General features: G+C 35.9%; 1 protein-coding gene across 1 annotated transcript; it reads left to right on the top strand.

Annotated features, from left to right (window-relative positions):
- Positions 1–838: 838 nt before the first annotated feature.
- Positions 839–3,564, top strand: LOC128647004 (olfactory receptor 6M1-like). The gene is made up of 2 exons (XM_053699814.1): positions 839–908; positions 2,828–3,564. Exons 1-2 carry the CDS (start codon positions 839–841, stop codon positions 3,562–3,564), a joined length of 807 nt encoding a protein of 268 aa, XP_053555789.1.
- The last annotated feature ends 9,193 nt before the right edge of the window (positions 3,565–12,757 follow it).

The following is a 12,757-nucleotide window of genomic DNA, read 5'->3' on the forward strand; positions in this document are numbered from 1 at the left end:
ATTCACTTTAGTTTTCAATACATATCTTCTTAGATCCGTGTAATAAGCGCATCACATAATTCAAAAGAAACTTGTCAGCATACATTTAGCAATATAAAACAGCAAGGCCTACAGTTGTAAAATATTTAGAGAATACTATAAGAACAGTGAGATAATTTCACATATGCTTTCTTGAAGGATATGTGTACCCTATTAAGAATATTACAAAAAACATTTATTGCCTATTGTGAAGAAAAGTTCATATTGGATTGTACTTCAGATAAAATAGACTTGAAATAGGCCTAGATTTCAAATAAAGCGTAAAAATGTAAGCAATATGGTATGCTAATATTTCTAGAGAGCAATCTATAGCACTTCTATTTTTACTTCCATATTACAAGATCAGAGTATAATGTTAATGCTCGAACAAAAGTCTAGGGTAAGCTAACATACGGAGGTCAGATAGTGAGGCTGTGCTAAATGCCTCCCATGATAGACTTCAATGGGAAGTGCTAAAGAACTCAGGTCCTAGCTCAAAATTGTGCAGTTCATCACAGTATATATATATATATATATATATATATATATATTTATACAAAGTCACACACTCTAATATATGACCAAAAGTATGTTGACAGTGATTTAAAGGGATATGGTTTATGAGGTGATGGTCTGGGAAGGGCAAGAGGTGTATAAATGTATATATACTGTATGTGTGGCTTTATATATATATATATATATATATATATATATATATATATATACATATATATATATATATATATATATACACACACTTAAATTATTCATACAAACACACACACACACACATATTCAGTTTATATAATGTGAAAGTAGCATGGCCTTTACAATGGATATCCACCTGCCTAAAAGGTCGGTGTCTCAGAAAGAACCAAAGGCACAGGAAAGTACAGCATCTCCCTAAATACTGTAGCAGAACAAAACACTCTAAGCACAATCACAGGTGTGCTACAATTATCAGGAATAGTCAAATAAGATATTGATTAGCAAACACACTTGAGGGCATGCATTATGTCAGCATGCTCTGGGACGACTTCTAAGGCCTATACTCTTTTAATTGAATAAAAATTTACCCTAAATTTGGTTTGACTCAAAATCACACAGCAGCGTCTATCAGAGTTGGAGATGGGTTGACACTATATGGCCAAAAGTATTTAAACACCCCTACTAATTATTGAGTTCAGGTGTTTCAGCCACACCAATGGATACAAGGTACATAAAATCCAGCACATAGCCTTAAAATCTTCATTGGCAGTACAATGGGTTGTAGGCAAATGTCAGTTTGTGAAACTTCTGCCCTACTAGCACTGCCCTGGTAAATTATAAGTGCTATTATTGTGAAGTTGGAAGTGTCTAGAAGCCTTCAATCTACATGCTCAATGTCCAACATTGGCTGGAGTACTGTAAAACACACTATCACTAGGCTCTAGGGCTGTGGAAGTGTGTTTTCTTGAGTGACAAGTCATGCTTCACTATCTGGTATTCTGATGGAAGAATCTGGGTGAAGACATGGTTTTATGAGTTTGGTGTGGAGGAACTTGAGTAGCAAGCACAGAGCCCTGACATCAACTCCATTGAATATCTTTGAGATGAATTGAAATGCCGATTGAGAGCCAGATCGTTCTACCAAACATCAGTACCTGACTTCACAAATGCTCTTTTTTGAATGATCAAACATTCCCACAAACACATTTCAAAAACTTGTGGAAGACTTTCTCAGAAGAGTGTGTCTGTTATAGTTTCAAATTGGATTATATATATACACAATGCCTTGTTCTACTTCCTCTCTAAAACAAATAGCTGTGATACATTAAGTCTCATGGTTTCTTTTTTAATTGCTACAATATATAAATATATATCTGTATTTATGTAGAATCAAATCAAGCATTGTTTTTGGTTCAATAACACATAATGCTTAATAATAATAATAATAATAATAATGTTATGACAAAAAGTGTTCAATATAAATATTAAAGTTAAAGATTCTGAAGTGAAATAAGGGGAACAATAAATATATAAAATGCAATTATTTGTCATAAATAACATACTTTACTCTGCAGTAGTCATAAAAAAAACCCTGTATCCTTTGGATGTTATTTTGTGCTCTGCCGTGCACAATCAGTAATGCATGATTGGTATTACAAGTTTTGGTTAAAATGCATTTTTAACATGCCCCATACTTGTATAGGGTGCTCTTTTCTTTCAATTAGAAGCAATAGTAGGAAACTTATATTAAAAGTTGCCGGTTGAGTTTTGCGCTAGAGAGCAATCTATAATACTTATTAATCATTTAGTGCTTTTTTGCACACAATAAATATTAATCATGGTCTTGTAATGCCAACACAAAAAAACAATTGGTATGGATTGCACTTAATCAATATTTACACCCAAACCACAGGCACTGTATGTGTTTAAGAATTTTCATTTTCAATTTTTAAATAAGATCTTTTATTAGTAAAAAAGCATCTAGTTTTATGTGTTTTATGTGTTATTGTTGTTCCCTTACAGGTAATCTGAAATTAGAACGTGGAGCAGAATTTTCAAATACTCTCTTGTTTACCTTATATATATATATATGTTTAAGTTATTTGATTTTGGATGTCTGTTTCTATTGGAACAAACAGAACTAGTTCACAAAGATTTATTTTATTAGGTTTCTATTTGCCTGAAAATGTTGCGTATCTTATGTTTTTACTGTATCTACAGATTTACCTGATAACAATATCAGGAAATGTTCTAATTATTGCACTTGTCACCACAAATCAGAAACTTCACAGGCCTATGTACTTTTTCCTTTTTAATTTAGCCATCTTGGATATATTTTTCACCAATACAACAGCACCAACATTGTTAAGAAGTTTTCTGCCTGGAGTTATTTCCATATCTGTGACTAACTGTATAGTACAGAGTTATACATACTTCCTGACAGGGACAGCTGAATTCTTTCTTTTTGCTGTAATGTCTTTTGATAGATATATAGCAATTTGCCATCCTTTACATTATAATGTTATTATGTGCAAAAAAGTGTGCATTCAGTTTATTTGTGGAGTATTGATTGGATCTTTTATTTCTGTATCTCCACCATTAATCTTGTTTATGAGACTTACATTCTGTTTTAACCTGATAAATCATTTCTTTTGTGATATTGGACCTCTTCTGATGAATTCTTGCACTGAAACACAGTCTGTTCAGCTTTTATCTTTGGTTAATACTTCAGTATTGTTTTTCTCTCTCATAGTCACAGTCATATCTTATATTTCCATTATGGTGGCCATTTTGAGAATAAAGTCTAAAGATGGTAGGGACAAAGCTTTCTCCACCTGCTCTTCTCATGCAATAGTGGTAGCACTGGTTTTTGGAAGCTGTATGCTAATGTATGTAAGGCCAGTTGATGGGAATATCTTGGATAGTAACAAAAAGCTATCAATTCTAAACACAGTAATAGTTCCTTTAATTAACCCATATGTATATACTTTACGTAACAAATTGGTGAAAGAATCACTCAAACAAGCACTAAACAGGACACTAAACAGGTCTAAGTAATTTAGATGCCACAAACGTACATACTGTAAATACCCAAATATAAATATGGCTATTTCAGGACAATTGTCAGGGAAAATTCACCATTTTGATATTGCATATATTAATCACATGTCTGTACTATATTATGTAGGCATAACATTGATTATGTGTATTTAATTATATATTCAGGTACACATACACATATATTTTATTATTCAGTATTAATATGTAGCTTACAGTATTAACTAGTATTGCTTGTCAGTATATAATTGCTTACGGTGATGTTTTTGTACTTTAACAAAATAATTCATATTTAGTTATTATGATATTCAAGGTCCCCAACATAGCTGCATGATTCCGTTCATTATATTATTGGTATACATATTCACTAAATATCCCCATGTTATTCATACATGGTTCCAGTAAGTCACTTATTCTATAAACATTAGTGGGGTTCAACTATGGTTAACAGTCAAATAGAGATTATGACTTGTTTTTCAAAATATATTTACAAAATACATATTTGTCTATTATAGCTTAGTGACGAGTGCCATCTTTCAAGGGGAAAAAATATTCTGACTGCTAAATCTTAGCTCATTATCAAAAATGTTAATTGATTATTTTCACCTTTTGCGTTGCGAATTGCAATCATAGTACAATTTTATCTAGTAAAGACTGCATATAAATGTCCCAGACTAATTTGTTTACTGACAAAACACACACAAGTACTAACTAACATTTGTGTGTGTGCCTGTGAGTGTGTGTAATACGCAATACATATTGGTTATACAGATTATATGCTTTATTTACCAAATTTTTCATAACATGTTATTGCAAATACAGATGTATATTTGCACATGTTAATATGGATAAACAATTAACAAGCTTTTTAACCCCTTAATGACCACAGCACTTTTCCATTTACTGTCCGTTTGGGACCAAGGCTATTTTTACATTTTTGCGGTGATTGTGTTTAGCTGTAATTTTCCTCTTACTCATTTACTGTACCCACACATATTATATACCGTTTTTCTCGCCATTAAATGGACTGTCTAAAGATACCATTATTTTTTATCATATCTTATAATTTATTATAATTTTTTTAATAAGATATGAGGAAAAAATGGAAAAAAACACACCTTTTCTAAATTTGACCCCCCAAATTTTCTTTTACTTTTTTTTTCTATAGTGTAGCTTACCCCCCAAAGACCAATCCCCCACCCCCTCCCAGATCCCTTAGATCCTTTTTTAAAATTAAAGTATTACCCCACTCTAGCCCACTTTTCCATAACAATTTTGCTGTAGTGTAGCCGTTCCCACCCGCTCCCGCCCCGTGCACACACCCGCCCCGCCCCCCCCATGCACGCGCGCGTGTCCGTGCACGCTTCCGCGATCCTGCCCCCTCTTGCATCATTAGATGCATCTATGGCCGCCAGACCGTCTCCCAGACCATCTCCCACCCACCAACGATACCGGTCATCGATGTCCGGTGCAGAGAAGGCCACAGAGTGGCCCTCTCTGCATTGGATGGCCAAGGAAGGTTATTGCAGGGATGCCTCGATATCGAGGCATCCCTGCAACCGGAAAGCGGCTGGAAGCAAGGATCGCTTCCACCACTTTCCAGACCGATGACGTACAGGGTATGTCCTCAGTCGTTAACTGTATTTTTTTAGAGGACGTACCCTGCATGTCGCTGGTCATTAAGGGGTTAATAAAATAAGACAAGAAGATGCCATGTGTACTCTATATTGTGAGAACATTAAGAAATATACATTTGCATATAATAGTGATTAACCTACACTAGATGTATAAAGCAAATATAGGCCAATATGAGATAATAACAGATTCTAAAAAAGGAAATGCATACTTTCTATTGCTGGAGGCTAGACACATTGGGTCAGATTACAAGTGGCACGCTATTTAGTGCTTTTACTTGCACACAAAAAACTTCAGAAATAAACTTTTAGCACACGCAGGATAGCGCAAATTTAAAAGGTGAAAGGAAAGGAAGCTGACAAGCGCTAAATTTAGGACTGAGGATATTACGAACATGTTAACTTCTCTTAATAGACTTTAATGGAGACAATCAAAATGGAGAAAAACCTAACACTTATCGCTCACGCTGTAACCCAACATCACGTTCAACCTACATCGCTAACTCGAAGGTAGTTATGAATATTTTACATTCCAATTTTATTTACATAGAAGAAAAGGTTATATATATATATATATATATATATATATATATATATATATATATATTGGATATAAAAAGTCTACACACCCCTGTTAAAATGTCAGGTTTCTGTGATGTAAAAAAATGAGACAAAGATAAATCATTTCAGAACTTTTTCCACCTTTAATGTGACATATAAACTGTACAACTTGATTGAAAAAAAAACTGAAACTTTTAGGTGGAGGGAAGTCAAAATAAAAAAAATAAAATAATATGGTTGCATATAACTGGGGATGTAACTGTGTTTAGAATTGAGCAATCACATTCAAAATCATGTTTAAAAGGAGTCAGTACATACCTGCCATCATTTAAAATGCCTCTGATTAACCCCAAATAAAGTTCAGCTGTTCTAGTAGGTCTTTCCTGACATTTTCTTAGTCGCAACCTACAGCAAAAGCCATGGTTCGCAGAGAGCTTCCAAAGCATCAGAGGGATCTCATTGTTAAAAGGTATCAGTCAGGTGAAAGGTACAAAAGAATTTCCAAGGCATTAGATATACCATGGAACACAGTGAAGACAGTCATCACCAAGTGGAGAAAATATGGCACAACAGTGACTTTAACAAGAACTAGACGTCCCTCCAAAATTGATGAAAAGATGAGAAGAAAACTAGTCTGGGAGGCTGCCAAGAGGCCTACAGCACCATTAAAGGAGCTGCAGGAATATCTGGCAAGTACTGGCTGTGTGGTGCATGTGACAACAATCGCCCATATTCTTCATATGTCTGGACTATGGGGTAGAGTGGCAAGACGGAAGCCTTTGCTTACGAAAAAAAACATCCAAGCCCAGCTAAATTTTGCAAAAACACATCTGGAGTCTCCCAAAAGCAAGTCGCAAAATGTGTTCTGTTTTGATGAAACCATGATTAAACTTTTTGGCCATAATTCGAAAAGATATGTTGAGCACAAAAACAACACTTCATATAACCAAAAGAACACCATACCCACAGTGAAGTATTTTGGTGGCAGCATCATGCTTTGGGTCTGTTTTTCTTTAGCTGGAACTGGGGCCTTTGTCAAGGTAGAGGGAATTATGAACAGTTCCAAATACCAGACAATATTGGCACAAAACCTTCAGGCTTCTGCTAGAAAGCTGAACATGAAGAGGAACTTTGTCTTTCAGGATGACAACGCCCCAAAGCATACATCCAAATCAACAAAGGAATGGCTTCACCAGAAGAAGATTAAAGTTTTGGAATGGCCCAGTCAGAGCCCAGACCTGAATACAATCGAAAATCTGTGGGGGTGATCTTAAATGGGCTGTGCACAAGAGATGCCCTCACAATCTGACAGATTTGGAGTGTTTTTGCAAAGAAGAGTGGGCAAATATTGCCAAGTCAAGATGTGCCATGCTGAAAAACTCATACTCAAAAAGACTGAGTGCTGTAATAAAATCAAAGGGTGCTTCAACAAAGTATTAGTTTAAGGGTGTGCACACTTATGCAACCATATTATTTTATGGCTAGATTACAAGTTTTTGTCTGTAAGGCTTGCGGTGCTAACGCTCAGTTCCAGCTCACCGATCACCTGCAAACAACGTTGGTATTACAGGTTTTTCTCAACCCGGCGTTAGCCTCTAAAAAGTGAGCGGAGAGCAAAATTTAGCTCCACATCTCACCTCAATACCAGCGTTACTTACGGTAGCGGTAAGCTGGCTAAACGTGCTTGTGCACGATTTCCCCATAGGAAACAATGGGGCTGAGACGGCTGAAAAAAAGTCTAACACCTGCAAAAAAGCAGCGTTCAGCTCCTAACGCAGCCGCATTGTTTCCTATGAGGAAACACTTTTAATGTCTACACCTAACACCCTAACATGAACCCCGAGTCTAAACACCCCTAATCTTACACTTATTAACCCCTAATCTGCCATCCCCAACATCGCCGACACCTGCATTATATTATTAACCCCTAATCTTCCGCTCCGTACACCGCCGCCACCTACATTATACTTATGAACCCCTAATCTGCTGCCCCAACATCGCCAACACCTACATTATATTTATTAACCCCTACTCTGCCCCCCCAACATCGCAGCAACTATATTAAATGTATTAACCCCTAATCTGCCGTCGCCAACGTCGTTGCCACTATAATAAAGTTATTAACCCCTAAATCTAAGTCTAACCCTAACCCTAACATCCCCCTATTTTAAATATAATTTAAAATAATCTTAATAAAATTACTACAATTAAATAAATTAATCCTATTTAAAACTAAATACTTACCTTTAAAATAAACCCTAAGCTAGCTACAATATAACTAATAATTACATTGTAGCTAGCTTAGGGTTTATTTTTATTTTACAGGCAACTTTGTATTTATTTTAACTAGGTACAATAGTTATTAAATAGTTATTAACTATTTAATAGCTACCTAGTTAAAATAAATACAAATGTACCTGTAAAATAAACCCTAACCTAAGTTACAATTACACCTAACACTACACTATAATTAAATTAATTCCCTAATCTAACTACAATTAAATACAATTAAATTAAATAAACTAAATTACGAGAAAAAAACCCACTAAATTACAGAAAATAAAAAAGTACAAGAATTTTAAACTAATTACACCTAATCTAATCCCCCTAATAAAATAAAATAAAAAAAAATAAAAATTCCCTACCCTATACTAAAATACAAATAGCCCTTAAATAGGGCCTTTTGTGGGGCATTGCCCCAAAGTAATCAGCTCTTTTACCTGTAAAAAAAAATACAATACCCCCCCAACATTACAGCCCACCACCCACACACCCAACCCTACTCTAAAACCCACCCAATCCCCCCTTAATAAAACCTAATACTAACCCCTTGAAGATCACCCTACCTTGAGACGTCTTCACCCAGCCGGGCCGAAGTCTTCCAAGAAGCCGGGCACAAGTGATCCTCCAGACGGCCAGAAGTCTTCATCCAATCCAGGCAGAAGAGCAGAGGGGCAGAAGTCTTCATCCAGGTTGCATCTTCTATCTTCATCCTTCTGGAGCGGAGCGGGTCCATCTTCAATCCAGCCAACGCGGAGCATCCTCTTCCAACGAAGTCCACCAGACGAATGAAGGTTCCTTTAAATTACGTCATCCAAGATGTTGTCCCTTGAATTCCGATTGGCTGATAGGATTCTATCAGCCAATCAGAATTAAGGTAGGAAAAATCCTATTGGCTGATGCAATCAGCCAATAGAATTGATGTTCAATCCTATTGGCTGATCTAATCAGCCAATAGGATTGAGCTTGCATTCTATTGGCTGTTCCAATCAGCCAATAGAATGCAATCTCAATTCTATTGGCTGATTGCATCAGCCAATAGGATTTCTCCTACCTTAATTCCGATTGGCTGATAGAATCCTATCAGCCAATCGGAATTAAAGGGACAACATCTTGGATGACATCATTTAAAGGAACCTTCATTTGTCTGGTGGACTTCGTTGGAAGAGGATGCTCCGCATCGGCTGGATTGAAGATGGACCCTCTCTGCTCCGGAAGGATGAAGATAGAAGATGCCACCTGGATGAAGACTTTTGCCCCTCTGGAGGACCTCTGCTGCCCGGATCGGATAAAGACTTCTGGTCATCTGGAAGATCACTTGTGCCCGGCTTCTTGGAGGACTTCGGCCCGGCTGAGTGAAGACGTATCAAGGTACAATTATCTTCAAGGGGTTAGTGTTAGGTTTTATTAAGGGGGGATTGGGTGGGTTTTAGAGTAGGGTTGGGTGTGTGGGTGGTGGGTTGTAATGTTGGGGGGTATTGTATTTATTTTTACAGGTAAAAGAGCTGATTACTTTGGGGCAATGCCCCGCAAAAGGCCCTTTTAAGGGCTATTTAGTATAGGGTTTGTAAATTTATTTTTTTGGGAGGCTTTTTTATTTTATTAGGGGGATTAGATTAGGTGTAATTAGTTTAAAAATTTGTATTTTGTTTTTTATTTTCTGTAATTTAGAGTTGTTTTTTCCCGTAATTTAGTTTAATTAATTTAATTGTATTTAATTGTAGTTAGTTTAGGGAATTAATTTAAATGTAGTGTAGTGTTAGGTGTAATTGTAACTTAGGTTAGGGTTTATTTTACAGGTAAATTTGTATTTATTTTAACTAGATAGCTATTAAATAGTTAATAGCTATTTAATAACTATTGTACCTAGTTAAAATAAATACAAAGTTGCCTGTAAAATAAAAATAAACCCTAAGATAGCTACAATGTAACTATTAGCTATATTGTAGCTATCTTGGGGTTTATCTTATAGGTAAGTATTTAGTTTTAAATAGGATTAATTTATTTAATTGTAGTAATTTTATTTCGTTTTATTTAAATTATATTTAAGTTAGGGGGTGTTAAGGTTAGGGTTAGACTTAGGTTTAGGGGTTAATAAATTTAGTATAGTGGCGGCGATGTTAGGGACGGCAGATTAGGGGTTAATAATATTTAACTAGTGTTTGCGAGATGGAAGTGCGGCGGTTTAGGGGTTAATGCATTTATTTAAGTGGTGGCGATGTCTGGTCGGCAGATTAGGGGTTTAAAACTTTATTTAAGTGTTTGCGATGTGGGGGGGGCTCGGTTTAGGGGTTCATAGGTAGTTTATGAGGGTTAGTGTACTTTTTAGCACTTTAGTTAAGAGTTTTATGTTACGGCGTTAGCCCATAAAACTCTTAACTACTGACTTTTAAATGCGTTAGGAGTCTTGACAGGAGAGGGTGTACCGCTCACTTTTTCAAGCAATTGTAATACCGGTGTTAGGAAAATCCCATTGAAAAGATAGGATACGCAATTGACGTAAGGGGATTTGTGGTATGCTAAAAATGCAGAAAAAAAGTGAGCGGTACATCTGTACCTATCAGACTCGTAATACCACGGGCATTAAAAAGCAGCGTTGGGACCCCTCAACACTGCTTTTTAATGCTAACACAAGACTCGTAATCTAGGCGTTAGTTTTTTATTTCTACTTCCCTCCACCTAAAATATTTTAGTTTGTTTTGCAATTGAGTTGTACAGTTTATAGGTCACATTAAAGGTGGAAAAAGTTCTGAAATGATTTATCTTTGTCTCATTTTTTTACATTACAGAAACATGACATTTTAACAGGGGTGTGTAGACTTTTTACATCCAATATATATATATATATATATATATATATATATATATATATATATATATATATGTTTTTGCTTTTTTGCAAAATATCACCTAGATTAGAAGTTGTGCGATACGGCTATACCACTGAAAAAAATGGCCTTTGCGAGCAGAATATTCAGCTCACCCATATTACAAGTGACGGCGGAAAGGCTCTACCACTAGCATTTTAGCCTACACCGCAACGATCCATTCCGCACTCAAAAAATGGCTTTTGAGTGTGGAATGTTAAGCTCACCCATATTACAGGTTGTACGGTCTGGCTATTCCGCTACCGTTACAGCTTATACCGCCATGATCCATTTCGCTATCAAAGACCAGTAGTTATGGATTTTGCAAAACAAAAATATTTAGAAAATCTCATAACAAAAATGTTGCAAAGTACATTTACACCTATAAACTACCTATTAACCCCTAAACTGCCATCCCCACATCGCAAATACTATAATAAACCTATTACTCCTAATCCGCCACCCACAACATCGCCAACACTAAATAAACCTATTAACCCTTATATCTCCAGCCACCCACATAGCTACTAAATAAACATATTAACCCCTAATCAGCTCTTTTATATAAAAAAAACTACAAATTAACCCCTAACATTAAAACCCATCACCTACCCAACCCCCCAAAATAAAAAACGTCTAACTCTAAAAACACCTAATCTACCCATTGTCCTATTGATTTGAACAACAAAAAGGATTTCAGTAGCTCTCATCCTATTGGCTGATTTGAAAACTTCAGCCAATAGGAATGCAAGGTACCCCAATATAAAACGGGTACCTTGCATACCATCTTCAGTGTGGGTCAGACGATCACATAAAGTGGACCTTCCACATTGGATGTCTGTGTGGCCGCCGTTCCAGCTCTGCTCCATGCCACCTTCGTTCAGCGCCACCGGGATGAAGATGGGAGATGGTGCCACCTTGGAAGAAGATCTTCGCAGCCTGGATGAATACTTTGCTCCGCCTGGAAGAAGATGGATGTCCAGACTTCAGGAATGGTGAGTACATTTTTTGTGGTTAGTGTAAGATTTTTTTGGGGGTGGTGTTTTTTTTAGATTAGGGCTTTTTTGTTTTTTAATGGGCATTAAAGAGCGGATTGCCCTTTTAACGGCAATGCCCATACAAATACCACTTTAGGGGGAATGAGTAGCTTAGTTTTTTTTAGAGTTAGGTCTTTTTTATTTTGGGGGGTTGGGTGGGTGGGGTTTTTACTGTTAGGGGGTAGTTTGTTTTTTTAAGTAAAAGAGCTGTTAGACTTAGGGCAATATCCTACAAAAGACCTGTTTTAGGGCTATTGTTAGATTAAGGGTTGTTTTTATTTTGGGGTGGCTTTTTTGTCTTTATAGGGCAATTAGATTAGCTTTAATTTTTTTATTTTGGATAATTTTGTTTAATTTTTTTTGTAATTTTAGATTTTTTTATTTTTTCGTAATTTTAGAGTTTGTTATTTTTTGTAATGTTAGGTTTTTATTTATAATTTAAGTTTAGGATTTTTTTTATTTCACAGGTAAGTTTTTATTTATTTTAAGGTAGTAATATAGTAATTTAATTTAAAGTTAACGATGTTAGGTTTAGGGGTTAATAGTTTAATTTAGGTAGTCGCGATGTGGGTGTTTGGTGGTTTAGGAGTTAATAGGTTTAGCTGAGTATTTGCAATCTGGGTGTTTTGCGGTTTAGTGTTAATATGTTTATTTTAGTATTTGCGGTGCAGGGGGCTGTGGGTTAATAGCTTTATTTAGGTGTTAGCAATGCAGTTAGGTGGCGGATTAGGGGTTAATAGGTTTATTGTAGTGTTGGTGATGCGGGTGGGCGTAGGATTAGGGGTTAAAAGGTTTATTGTAGTGTTGGCGATGC

Source organism: Bombina bombina, chromosome 2, assembly GCF_027579735.1.
Source record: "Bombina bombina isolate aBomBom1 chromosome 2, aBomBom1.pri, whole genome shotgun sequence".
Lineage (NCBI taxonomy): Eukaryota > Metazoa > Chordata > Amphibia > Anura > Bombinatoridae > Bombina > Bombina bombina.